This window comes from Lepidochelys olivacea, assembly GCF_965140295.1.
Source record: "Lepidochelys olivacea isolate rLepOli2 genome assembly, chromosome: 12".
In the NCBI taxonomy this organism is placed as follows: Eukaryota; Metazoa; Chordata; order Testudines; family Cheloniidae; genus Lepidochelys; species Lepidochelys olivacea.
In genome coordinates this window covers 9,421,657-9,435,809 of record NC_140422.1, presented here as the reverse complement: position 1 = coordinate 9,435,809, position 14,153 = coordinate 9,421,657, and the positions used below count along the sequence as shown (strand labels likewise).

The 14,153-nt window shown below is 47.5% G+C and overlaps 1 protein-coding gene across 1 annotated transcript in view; it reads left to right on the top strand.

Moving 5' to 3' along the window:
- The first annotated feature begins 1,256 nt into the window (after positions 1-1,256).
- NECAB2 (N-terminal EF-hand calcium binding protein 2) overlaps positions 1,257-14,153 on the top strand; it is a 368,846-nt gene continuing 355,949 nt past the window's right edge. Inside the window, exons 1-2 of the mRNA XM_084644587.1 lie at positions 1,257-1,538; positions 7,366-7,442. Coding sequence (XP_084500713.1) covers positions 7,383-7,442 — 60 coding nt within the window. The 5' untranslated portion in view covers positions 1,257-1,538; positions 7,366-7,382. The remainder of the gene's footprint in view (positions 1,539-7,365; positions 7,443-14,153) is intronic.

Genomic DNA, 14,153 nt, shown 5'->3' with positions numbered 1-14,153 from the left:
AGGATGGGACTCACAAAAGCCAGCATGCTGAGCGGGAAGCTGCCAAAGCTAGCCACTAGGAAACACCAAAGAGAGGAGTATGGCCTAATCCCTGCTCCACAGAGGGAATTAAGGTGCTTCTCACAACTTAGGATTCAGAGCTGTGAACCCTCTCCTGGAGTCAGGCACCTAAGCCAGGTCAGCCCTTACTCTCAAGAAGCAGTAATGCTCCTGCCTGCCACCCACCCCTGCACTTATACCCAACAGTCAGAGCACTTAGGCAGGATGTGGGACACAGGTTCAGATGTTCCTTGAACCCAGGTTTTTCACTACTACAGGGTATTCAAGGGTGGGGCTGTCTTGGTCTCTCCTGTTTTATGGGTAAAAAGAAAAGGAGTACTTGTGGCACCTTAGAGACTAACCAATTTATTTGAGCATGAGCTTTCGTGAGCTACAGCTCACTTCATCGGATGCATCTGATGAAGTGAGCTGTAGCTCACGAAAGCTCATGCTCAAATAAAGTGGTTAGTCTCTAAGGTGCCACAAGTCCTCCTTTTCTTTTTGCGAATACAGACTAACACGGCTGTTACTCTGAAACCTGTTTTATGGGTATAATTCAATGACTTCACTAGAAGTTTTGTTTGTGGCAATGAGGCAGGATTGTAAGTTGAAAATTGAGAAGCTGTCATAACAACAATTAGCCAAAGGGCAAAATAAAGAAGCAGATAATTAATAGCAAAGACAGACACTTGCAAGAAAGCATCCACAAGAGAAGCAAGTGTGCTACTTAGGCTAGGCCTTTGTTATGAAGTGTGCTTATCATTCTTCCCTGACACAGGATGGAAAAAGTGCTGTGTGTAGAGTGTTAGCGTTGTGGTGTTGATTTGTCCCTGCTTTCGACAACGTGAGTTTTCCTGAACCCTTCATTGTCTTTTTTCCCCTTTGCCAGGTAGTTCACCTTCCCTGGTTCTTAACTTCTCTCAGGAGGACTAACAGGCTGGTGTGAATCCCTTTATAGATGGAGTAATTTGAAAACTCTTTCTCTTAACAGAAAGACAGTATGCCACTGCATAGTTGCTTATTTTATTATTCCAGTAAAGTATCATATCAGTAATAGGAAAATTAACAAAATAGTCAAAAATAGGTCACCTAAAAAACTTCTCACCAGAGGCTGGCAGGGAAGGAGTTAACTCGCCCCCTCTGGGTAGCTGGAGTATAGTTTGTTTTCCCACAGCTGCAGGGATTTGCAGAGTAGCAGGGCTGGGCCAGCTGCAGAGAAGTAATTACTGTGCCCCTCACCCTGCCTGCTATAAAAGGAAGGAGGCAGAGGCAGTGGGAAAAGGTCTGCTAGGAGAAGAGTTAAAAGGTAAAGTGGGGTCTTCCTTTTTAAAGGAGCCCCTACTCTGGTAGGGGGAGGGTCCTGTTGTATTTGTGACCGGGCCTGGGAGAAGCTGGCCTTTTCTGTGATTCCAAACGATTGCAGGGTGTTACTCCACCCAGCACCACAGAACCCTCCCCGGCTTTGACTAGGCAGTCATACGCCACAGTGCAGCTACCAGGTAAGCTTCCAGGTTAAGCCTGGGTGCAGGCAGTAGCAGGTGGTGCTCTCAGGCTAGGAATTTAGCTGTGAAATTCCTTATGTAATGCCCCCTACCTTAGGCTGTGCTCTTCTGTACCCAATATGCCCTTCTTTTCCTTTAGGGAGGGGATGATCCTGTAAGGTATTGAGTGCCTCCCCCCCAACCACTGATTAGCAACCGATTTGTGCTTGCATTGCCTTTAAACAGGGCCTGGGCAAGTGTGCATTGTGTTAGCTGAGGGTACGCCTACCTGGCAAAGGAAAACCCGTAGCTAGCCTGTGCCAGCCGACTTGGGCTGCGGGGTCTTGTTGCTGTGTCAACATCTGTGCTGGGGTGGGAGCTGAGACTGTAGGACCCTGTGCGGTGGGAGGGTCCCAGAGCTTGGACTCTAGCCTAAGCCCAGAAGTCTCCCTTGTGGTGAAGTAGCTGGAGCCCTGTGAGCCCATGTCAGCAGACACAGACTAGCGGTGGTGTTTTCTTCCCTGTGTAGACAGAGGGGGATAGCTCTGTCAACACAGCTCAGTGCTGACCTGTAGCAGGCCTGCTATTCTGCTCTGTGGCTTCTTGTGAGGTGACATTGGTAACGGTGCAGGGGGGTGACAGTCACAAGGAGGAAGACTAGGATGAAGTCCCCCATCTCAGTCCCTTTATAGTTAGACCCCATCCCTAGAAAAGAGGCCTGGTGGAAAAAGGAGAATAATCCTAGTGACTCCATGAAAAACTCAGTGTAGAACATACCACAAGGGAGAGACTCCCTGCCCCTGAAGTGTGAGGTAGAAATGTTGCCAAGTCAAAGGAGAATTGTGCCTCTGCAGAGAGAGAAGAATGGAAAGTAGGTGGCAATTCTACTGTCTCACCCTCTTCTTCCTGCCTGTTGCTGGCCGGCTTAGGTGTGTGTGCCGGTGACTCCTGCTGCTGGGCAGGGTAGCTGGCTTTGCTGGTGCTGAATTTCAGGAGGGAAAGTGAGGGGCCTGTTTGAGCTCAAGCCCAACTGTAGCCACCCTTCTTCTTAATTATGTATTAAGATAGGGGGCAAGAGTTCATGATGCAGGACTTTGTGGCTGTGGGCTGCCCTTGCGACAGGAGACCCTCTGTTCCCTCTTCAGCCATGCAATCACCAGGCTTGGAGAAAATCAAAGCTCAGAGAAACAGGGTTGTGTAGAGCCAGTAACTATTCTAGGACTGCAGCCATTTTGCCCATAATACTTGCACTGTCAAGAAGGAAAGCTGAAAGTGTTTAATTAAAATCTTAAGTAGTCTGGGATCCTAGGTGTAGGGCCCTACCAAAGTCACGGTCCATTTTGGCCAATTTCACAGTAATAGGGTTTTAAAAATGGTAAATGTCACGATTTCAGCTATTTAAATCTGAAATGTCAGGGTGCTGTAATTGTAGGGGTCCTGACCCAAAAAGGAGTTGTGGGGGGAGGGGAGGGTTGCAGCACGGCTACTGGCAGTGGTGCTGCCTTCAGAGCTGGGCAGCTGGAGAGCGGCGGTGGCTGCTGGCCGGGAGCCCAGCTCTGAAGACCAAGGCAACACCAGCGCAGAAGTAAGGATGCCATGGTATGGTATCGCCACCCTTAGCTCTGTGCTGGTGGGGAGCTGCCTTCAGAGCTGGGCACCCAGGCCACAGCCATCCCCCTCTGATCAGCCTGCTCTGAAGGCAGCACAGAAGTAAGGGTGGCAATACTGCAACCCCCCCTAACTCTTTTGGGTCAGGACCCCCCCATTTGAGAAATGCTGGTCTCCCCTGTGAAATCTGCCTAGGCTAGGGTAAAAGCACAGACAAGACCAGATTTCGTGGTCTGTGATGTGTTTGTGTTTTTTTTTTTTTCATTGCCGTGAATGTGGTAGGGGCCTACCTATGTGTAAACCAAAAGTTAAGTCTTGATGTGCTTCTATAGGCTAGGCACCTCCAGAGAGATGAGACCCCTAATTCTTTTCTCCTTCCAGCGAAGCACAGCACCGGCATGATGGTGGGGGAAGAGGACAAAGTTGGTCTTATTTCCTTTGCTCTCCCAGAGAGGAAGAGTGGGGTTAGGAACACTCCCTGACCTAAGATATAGCAACCCCTGAGGCTCCTTTGGCGTAGGCTTTGATGGTGCCAAAAGGCAATATGGTGTAGTGTATAGACAGGCCTGGATTAAAGGATTTTGGGAAATGGGGTGGGGGGGCCCTCCACCTTCCATGAATTGGATAGCAAAGTGTCCCCCCTTATCTCCAAATGCCCTTCTCTTCCCATTCCCCACATAGACCCCTGAATGCTACTCCCACCCCACATAGACCCTAACAACTGTCCTCCAGCCCCCATATGCATCCCAAGAATGCTCACCACAGCCCTCATAATTCCCACCACTTGCCCCCAACACTCCCAACTCCCCCCATAACCCACCAACAACTTGTTCCCAGCCCCTCCCCCCTACATCTTTCTGGCCACTCACCGGCACCCCTTCCCCAAAGCTCAGTGCTCCATTGGTGGGCTAGGGTGGTTCCTCCTGTTCCTGGCCACCCAGCTTTGCTTGCTGTGCATTCACAGGGCCCTGTACCTCTCAGATTTGGCCCAGCTGCCCCTCTGTTATGATCAAGTGGCTGGGCCAAATTTGGCATTATGACACCACACTGCTCAGTATTGAAGGGGAGGGACCCAGACAACTGGAGTGGACGCTCTGTACAAGTGCACTTTGGCTAATCTGGGCCTGTAGGTATAGCACTGATTGGAATCAGGAGGCTGGATCCTGTTTCTTGCACTTTATTTTTGTGCCTCTGCTTCCCCTCCTATCTTTGTCATTTAGACTGTAAGCTCTCAGGGGCAGGTACTGTCTTAGAGTATGCAGAGCACCTAACACAGAATGGCTCTGATATGAGCTGGGGCCTTTGGACACTGCAAATTACCATTCTAGCCAGTTGCTCTGATCTCTCAGTTCAGAGAATCTGATCAAAGTTGTGGTGTGTTTTTTTGTTTTTTTTTTAAGCCATTAAGAGTATCCACTGATTGCAACGAAACTCCTGGATTGAAGCTCTGTTATCTGGTTTATCAGATGATGTTCTGCACACAGCACTGCTGCTTCTGCAGGAAGACTTGGCCAGTTGCCTAACCAAGTTGTGGTGTGTGTGTGTTTTTTTTTTTTTTTTTAATGAGCAATGTGAGACAAGTGACAGGAACAAGGATGTGTGGAACTGTGGACTAAAGAACTGCAAACTGCATTGCTTTGCAGTGACTTGTGTTCAGGGAAACATGGCTTGTTGCTTTCGTAGCATCTTCTTGAATTTTAACAGTGAACAAAAATATATTTTAAAGAGAATTAATATTCAGTTACAATTTCTTCTGGCTGGTTCATCTCTGCAGGTGACTGAATAAGGCTTAATTAAAATTTAAATGCTATAGAGTCATGCTAAAAACAGTCAAAGATATGTAGTAAGAAAATGCCCATCACACGTGTGCCCAGGTGGCACTAAGATGCTTTCTCTAATGAAAGCTTTGGAGATCTTGTATTGGAACAATGGAGACATTTCCAATATGGTGTCACTATGTAGTGACTCCATAGTCCTTTTATATTCAGATCTGGCTTAGTTTGATGGCAGAAATTAGTCCCCTTTTTCCCCTTATCAGTATGCACCAGGGATTAAGCATTGGCCCTTGCTAAAGAATAGTCCCATGTACAGCCCCACTGTCCCAGTTCCCTGGTGGTGTCACTCCAATGGAGCCATGCTGCCTTGGTCAATGGCTGCTCTTCGACTTGAGGAAAGGCTTCCCTGGCAGCAATGTAGAGAACCAGAGCAGTACAGTACAGGTGGGACTGGGGAGGGTGGAGAGCTCTAAATGAGGAGAAGCTTAAATGCTAGGAAAAGAGAAGGGAAAGTCCGTGCAGGAGCTGATATCTCTGGGCAGCAGGCAGGGAACATGATAGTAGCTGCTGTATTTTTGGATGAGATTGAAAGGGGCAGGGATAGGAATTGAAAGCTGGAGGAAAAGGCCTATGGGTGGGAGGTGTTCCTCGGCCCTTAAAGGGAGCTGTGAGGCAGCTCTGGGCTCAGACATGCAGTGTACTTACTGGGGTAGAAATTTATGGTTTGTTTAGCACTCTTGCCATCTGCCCGGTGGGGATCGTCCACCAAGGACTGCACCTGACTTCCATTGGAGTGTGAATGAAACGGCCTTCACTGACAAAGCTTCTAGATCCAGCCTGCCCATTTTAGCAGGGGAAACACAAACCATTACTCATCCTGATGGGTTTTGTAATGGTGCAGTGCAAGATGGGCTTCCTGGAAGGCCTTAACAGAGAGTAGATGGGGAAATCTTTCTATGGCCAGTTGTCTTCTAATAAAGTTAGATTTATTCAAAGTTAAGTGCCCTCACCCTTCCCCCGAACACTTAATCGTAAAGGTAACCTACAAAAGGGGGCACTGAGCTTTTTTTGCTGTTTTGATGCAGCAGAGGTCCAAGGGGCATGGTAGGTGTTTGTCTGCTGTTATCTTAGAAATTTAGCTTTGTCAACCTGGGAAGATTCTGGTCTGGCCTATGCTAGCAATTTTCTGAAACACTGACCACTGTCATAGCTTCCCTGGTGACACACTAGCATGGAATCTTCACTAGTGCTATTAAGTGTCCTCAAACCCTGCTCTGATCTCAAGTAGCATCTTTGGTGCACAAGCACTGGGCTCCCCCTTCGGTACTGGCGGCCCCAGCAGAGCTCTCTGAACCAGAGGCCTCTTGCGCACACTCTGGTCCCTTCCGTAAGCATGCTGTATCCCTGCCCACTCCCCCCTGCTCACCCCCTTTTCCTGGGGAGCCACTGTGTAGGGGGCTGGGGATGAATAGGGAAGTGGTCACAAAACACTGGCTTTTAGTGTCTGTTTTGCTAAATTCAGATGCCTTAAATTGTGCACATAAAATGCATCTAAAGCAAACAGTTGTGACTCAACCTGGAAAACTGTATTAGTTTTGCCCCTTTCTAGTGTAACTTTAGCACCCTCGTGGCCAAGATGGAGTCTGCTCTGCAGGCAGCTCTGGCCAAGAGATGGTGTGCACAGGAATGCAGCAGGAAAAATTCCCTCCACCCCAGGGGCACCTGTTCCAAATCCCCCAGAGTGAACCAACACACCCACAGGAAAAGTACAATGGGTATAACGGAGGGCGATATTTATTTACAGAGGGATGAGAGGAGAAAAAATCAAGGGGAGGTATAGGGGGAGCAGTAGAACAGGGTTGCATCCAAGCCAAGGTCCCACAGGCCCAGTGGTAGCACAGCCTGAAAGGGCAGACACTGAGCAATGGGGCTGCACAGAGCAAAGTTCCAGTTAAGTGGTGAGTCTTGGGTGCCCCTGGTAATCTTCAGTGCCAGTGAACTTCCCCCAACAAACCCCTCCAGTGCCCTCTTCTGCTGCTCTCTGCAAAGCCACACAGAACGACCACCTCCCCGCTAGCTAGCTAGCTGCCTCCCTCCTTATTCCCAGTGCAGAGTCACAAGCCCCAGTACTCACAGCCCCATGCAGCCCTGGGCAGCAGGGATACTGGATCCAGCTCCGGCCTGTCCTCCTCGGCGATTCCTCCCTGGCACAGTGCTCCTCCTGGCCTGGGGTGTCCCCGATCGGCCACCCTGTCCTTCCCAGGCTTCAGGCGGGTTCTCTCTCCGTCAGGTTTGGTCCAGGGCCTCCCGCCTGCAGCCCTTCTCTCCCCAGGCTCCAGAGCCACACCCCACAACTTTCCTTCCTTTCTCTCCCTGCTTCCCCTCCCCACTAGGAAAAAGATTTAAAGGGGCCATGCTCGCTAAACCCCAAGGGGTTACAATCTTCTTTCTTCCTTCCATAGGTCTTTCCCTAAACCACATGGATGTTGTAGAGCCCCCTGGAAGCACTGGTCTCTCTGTTTTCCATTTCCTGACACAGGTAAGCCTTAAGACTAGCATCCCGCTAGCGGTCTTATCGGTGTAGCTTAAAATGTATAGTCTGTGACAAATGACCAAAATCTGCAACACCTGGAATTTTGCTGTGTATCCTCTATAAGCTGACAATTCCCCCCCCCCCCCCCCGCCCATAAAACATATTACAAAGGTTTGGTGTGTGAGTTAAATCAAACCTCTTGTATAAGGAACACCGGAGGAAATGTATCTTTTATGTGCAGCCATAGGGACAATGCCTCATGTCCTGTGAGCAGGGACAGAACCCTGGACCTTCAGCTCATGAAGTAGGAGTCTGGGTGTGAAGGAGAGCTCCTTACCTAGGTGAACAGCACGGGGGACAAATCTCCCAGTGGGTTACACAGCTATCTTCTAGATAGCAGGAGAATATTAGGGACCAGGATTGCTGGGCTCTCTTCCTGTCTCTGGAGGGAAGTGTGGTTTAGTGGTTAGACAGGATAACGAACTACATATATTAGGCAGGGGAAGAGCCTTTTTAGTCTGCCATTTTGGAGATTTGGATTCTGATCCCAGGTGTGCCAGAAGTGACCTTATGCAGCTTCTCAGTCAGCTTATTTGTGAAATGGGATGACTACTTGTCTGTCTGCTTTCTAAGGTTGGAGGACATGTGGCTTTGCTCTTGAACAAGGGATCTGACATGCCCAGAGATGTGAAGAGACTTGCACTCCTATCCTGGATCTCAGCCCCATGCACCTTTCCCTAGGCCATAGGGCATTTTATGGGGGAGGGAGGGGGAGTATCTCTCTCAAGAGAGGCATCAATGAAAACTGGCTTAAGGGGAAAAAGTACAATTCTCTTATTGCCATAGTGCAGGTAGGAGTGACTTTGCCTCCTCAGACTTGTCTGTTTATAGATCTGTTAAATCTTAATTCCAAGAGAAACCATACATCGAGTTAGTATAGCAAGTATGCTATGCCCCTTCATGCCAACTCCATACACTTCAATATATGCTCCCCTGTCCTGCCGCATGGAGGACAAGTTACACTGAGGGCACTGAGCACTTTAAGGTAAGAGCCACTTACTGAGTTCTGTCCCTATTTCCTTCCCCTTTTTCTTCCCTTCCACTTCAACATACTGCTACTGGATCTTGCTACATATTGATATTTGCCAGGCTTCAAAATACTTCATGGTGGGAGATGTGGAAGGACAAGTTTACAATCCTGTCGTCTTGAGTGGCATTGACTCAAGGGGGTACTTTTTTGCAAGTGAGGTATAGAACAGAGGTCTGTCAGTTGAATCTGGTGTCTCTCTGAGTTTTGGCACAAACTCCATCTATTACTCGTTCTTTTATGTATGATCCTGGTCATGTACATGCTGCTTTCCACAAAGCAGCATCTCTTCAGCATTCTAAGGTTTTGCGTATACCTAAAAGTTGGGTCAACATAGGCCAGGGAGTGTGTTTTCACACCCTGACATAGCTGAATCAGCTATGCTGATGGAAGAGTGCTTCTGTTGATGTAGCTAAGGGTATGCGTACACTATAGAGACCATCCTTGCATAGCTATGCCGCATAATTCCGGAGTGTAGGTGCAGCCTACACTGATGGAGAGGGGTTTCCTCTGTGTGTGTGTGTGTGTGTGTGTGTGTGTGTGTGGGAACAATACCTCTCCAGTCAAAGATTTCTACATTGCTAGAAGCACGTTTCCCTTTTTTTTTTTCTCTTCTCTCCTCTTCTTGCCCCGACCAATGTAACTATGTCAATCTAACCTTTAAGTGTAGACCAAGCTTTACTACTTTTGGGGTTGTGGTGTTCCTACAACATTGGAAACCCCCCCTCCCCCTTCTGTCAGCATAGGCTGTGTCTACACTAAGGGGGTTACGCTGGGCTAGCTATGCTGGTATAATCTCTGTACTGTAGAGGCTGCCTTAGATGTTCCTGAAATGTCACCTAGCCACAACTTTGAGTGGTTTTTTTCCCCTTGATTGTGATTTCATGGAGGATGGGCTGAGATGGCTAACTATTGGTGTACCACCTGGGCAGAGTTACACATGCATGGCCTTTTATAAATTAAGGTTTCTGTCCCAAGGAGGTTAAATAAGCCTGTGCCCCTATAAATAGAAACAGTCCATAAACATAGAGTGCCTAATTTTGACACCCACGTTTCTTACAAATTCGGGAATGTATCCAATGAAAAATCCAAATCTTATCTCTTGGCAAGTGGCCTAAGTCTCTGACCAGGTCACATCCAGAACACATTTGGTTCATCAAAGACCTGCAGATTAAAATAATTTAGAGCCTACTTGTTCCCAGGCTCCTTTTCCCATTAGATTGTCTTTGCCTCTTTAGCACAACCTTTGCCAACAAAAGGCATGTGGGTTGTCAAGAAATTAAAGACCTAATCCTGCAGCCTTTCATGTGAGCATGAAACACCATGGGGAGAAGGACTATGGAAATACCCAGACATTAAGGGGATTACTGGTTTGATTAAGGGATGCAAAATTGGCCCTAAATTGATAGACAAACTGACCTTATGCTGCAGCTTGCTCCTTTCCATTGGATACAGTTAAACAAGGTGAGAAGCCACTGAAATCACTATCCAGATCATCTTTTTGTTCTGTTTGTGCAGTGCCTAGCACAATAGAGTCCTGGTCTCCAACTAGGGCTCCCATGTGCTACAGTATATGAATAATATCACCCTAGGTCAAAGAATTAATGCCAAAACATTTTTCATATGTAAAACTATTTCTCAGTGTTTTTAGGAAGTAGTTTCCCCCTACCTAGGAGTGGGAGATGAAGTGCCTTTGCAAAACTACATTATACATCTTATTTTCAAATGATATGAAGTTGTCTTGAGATTGAAGTTTGGTAACAATTAAGAACACAATTGGATTTTGGTAAAGATGGGAGAGAAGACAAAGGGAAGGGGATATTTTCTTATGGAGAACATTATTTTTCCAAGGAAGGCAGATAAAGTGTATTGGGGTGTGTGGGTTTTTATTGTTCATAGTCTTAGTGGTCCTCCTATTTCACAAGCACATTGCAGCTTCCAAAGACTGACTCAGTGAACAGGGAGTGTCCCATTATTTGGTAGAAGTGAGAATAAAGGATGGACTTAAATTTTACAATCCACATTTTGCTGGATGTTCTGAGGCCCTAAATGGAGAGGCTTCTAGCTTTTTTTTTTTTTAATTACCTTTCAAAACTACTCTGTGCTTCATGCTAATGGTGTTCATGTCAGGCTATTTGTTGAACTTTCACATGGCTGAAATTAACATAATGCCCAAATTTAAATCCATGAATGGACTGTTTGCCCTACATTGTTTTCCCCTCCTGGAGTGCGGCTATCCCTTCTGTGTGCAAGCTAGACTGCATGTTCTCTATTTACTGGCTCTCAAGGGAATGTGGTTTGTTTGGTATGTTAACCTCACACCAGGTCTTAATTCTACAAATTCAAGGGTTGTCTAAATAGATGTATGGAGGAAAACTGAAAAGGCTCAGTTTCCCAGGATGTTCTGATCACTTATCTCTCTCTCAGCTGTAGCCTAGGGGACTTGGGCTTCTAGCCTTCAAACTTGGCTTACCACAATCCCTGGCTCTTGAATGAATACTACTAGTTCCCATTAAATAATCCACGCACACAGATAGCTGGGCTGTGATGAGAACCTGGCTATCTGGATCACTTGCTATAATCCCCACTCTGTGCTTTCCCTTTTTATGAGAGCTTTTAACCCCCTCCCCCTCCCCAGGAATTCTACTGACTATAAAAGACCTTTGCTGTTTTGCCTTATAGGAAACTGGACTGCAAGCCAAGCTAGCTCATTAAGCATTAAAGTAGGAGTAAGCAGGCACAGGCTTATCTGGGAGATGAGTTTTGTTTGCATTAATTATGGCCTGTATTGGTTTTAACAAACAGCTGGTCTAAGAACAGGACCTTCTGTCCACCTGCTGGATAATGGGTGGAGGAAGCCAAAGGATCAGAACTTGCTTCTGGGGGGAGAAGTGTGTCAGATTTTTTGTGCAAATCAAGTTTTCCCAACTCTCCTTAAATTGTTGTTCCAGAGGGAACTGTTAGGGCTCTTATGAGGATAATACACAACTCAACCATTCACCAGTACTAATCCAGCCCAGACCTATGGCAGCTGAAAGCCATTTCTCCAAAAGCTGCCGGAGACTGGTTTCTAACATGTTCACATTTAAAAGTCACCAACACAGGTGTACCATTAGGTACCCAGGACCAAGAACTGACTGGACATGGAGTTAGCAGCTTGTGTCCTGAGTTGCTTCCTCCAGGTCAGACCTGAGGTGCAATGAATGGCAGGGCTATCGAAGTGAGGTTATTAGTGGCAATCACTTGGCTGCTGCTCCTGCTCTTTGCAGAGAGGTCATTCCTCAGGGCTATTTATCCACCATTTATCAGCACCATGTGGCTTTACCTGGGTGGGTGGGGGGGAAGGAGGAACCACTTCGTCCCTGTTAAATAGTTCTTGATTAAATACAAGATCAGGAAATAGTATTTATCTTGACACTGATTTTAAAAACAAACTTGGTCAGACCTTATCAAAGGTTTTTTAGAGTCAAAATATCAGTCTCTTATTTTCAGAGCAGCCTTTCTTTGATGAAAGAGAAGCTTAATTTTACTCTGTCATGAAAGGTATTCACTTATTCTGTTCTTAACAAACAGCTAGACACAAGGTGGAGGAGATGGGATAGAAAAGATGGTAAAAATATGGCTTTTGTTGATGTTTTGGGAACATCTGGACTGCAGACTAGTTCCAAGTGGATGCAACTTGACCATGACACCTGCTGCTTGGAGCCAGGTTAATTGTGTTCTGGTCAGGACCATCCTCTGGTTGGACCCTTTCTCCATAGACCAAGCAGGTGTGGATGAATGCAGGATGATTTACTTCAGGATCTGATGGAAAAACCAGGAGAGTGAGCCAGCTGGCCTTCCTCTTAGGAAGAAAGTTCTTTAGATGAGTTGCAGTGCTGGCAGATTGAGGGATGAGCTGGGGGGAAGAAAATGAGATGAAAATGAACTGGGATGCAGGGTGGGATAGAAGGAAGAGAACTGAAGTGTGGGTTCTCCCCCCTCTCCCAGTCTCTCTCTAAGACCCCTGAAAAGTGGATGATCTTGTTAATCCCTTTCATTTTGTCCACCAATTAGGTCTAATATTTGTCGCTCCAGTTTTGGTCTGTTAGCGTCTGGTTCCACAGCTTCTGTTTTTTACAAAGCATGATTTCAACAGTCCTTGAATTATATCAACAAGTCATTTTTGTTTGGACTAATCCAGCTTCTTTGTCTGCTTGTTTTACACTTGTTTATAATTGGTTTTTCACAGTTAATTTCCAAGTAGCTAAAAATTATAGGTTATTGTAACCTCTTATGAACTTTCTCCCTTTTTACATTTGAGCTTACAGTAGGGGGTACATTTTGTAGGCCCAGCTGTCACAACCGTCTTTAGCTCTTAGCTCTAGTTTCAGTATCCTCAACTTTAGTTGAAACGTAAGCCTTTTCAATGCAGTAGGTGAATACAGCTCCCTGCACCAGTCCTGGAATCGCAGCACTACACTTGTAGTGGCCTGTTCTAGCTAGAGAAATTGAACGACATTAGCCAGCTTTCTGGCCAATATGCTATTTTATCCCTGTAGGGCAACTCTTGAGAACTTACTTTTTTTTTAAATGACACTTTTACATGCATCTATTTTATGTATTTATCTGGCCCCTCCATCACCATAACAATTGAGTGCTCAGATTCTAATCTGTGCTCACCACACCCCTGGAGGGTAGGTAGAACAGACCCATTGTTGGAGAACAGACTGACTCACCCAAGGTCACAGGAGGTCTGGGTGGCAATAGATTATGACTTTTTTTGAAAACAATATTATTTATTGTGGATGAGCTCCAATAGGAGTCTCATGTGACTGCATCTTATCAAACTGCATATTTTAGGGTGTTCCCAAATTTAATCATTAAGGATGGGTAATATTTACTGCAGGGGTGGGCAAACTTTTTGGCCCAAGGGCCACATCAGGGTTCCAAAACTATATAGAGGGGCCAGGTAGGGAAGGCTGTGCCTCCCCAAACAGCCTGGCCCCCATCCCCTATCTCCCCCATGACTGCCCCAACCCCTATCCACACCCCTGCCCCTGACAGGCCCCCCATCCCCTAACTGCCCCCCCTGCCCCCTTACCATGCCAGAGCCCACCACGCTGCCTGGCAAGAGCGGCAGGCCAGAGTGCTGGTGGCACGGCACACTGAGGCCGCAGGGGAGGGCTTACAGCAGGGGAGAGGCTGGGGGCTAGCCTCCCCGGCTGGGAGCTCAGGATGTGGCCCGCAGGCTGTAGTTTGCCCACCTCTGCACAGAGAAGCCCCGAGATAAGGGGTGGTACAAGGCAGCGCAGCCCCGGCTCCCTGGCAGGACTTGCCCTCTCCTCCCCAGGTAGCGGCTGGGCCCTGGCAGCTCAGCATCCTGGGGCTGGGGCTTCCCCTTCCTGCTGTGGCCCGGGGCACAGCACCCTCGCCCCATTTAAGTGGCACAGCTCCGAGAGCACAACTGCCCCGAGAGAAGGGCGGGGGGGAAGGGGCTGGAAGGCCGCCTGTGGACATGTGCTGCCCCACGCATGTGCTTGCTTTGCTGGTACCTGGAGCCGGCCCTGCATGGAACCTCCAAGCACAGATCACAAGCCCTTCTGAAAGAGGGAGGGGAGACTCCAGCTGGAGCAGCATGGCAAGTGTCC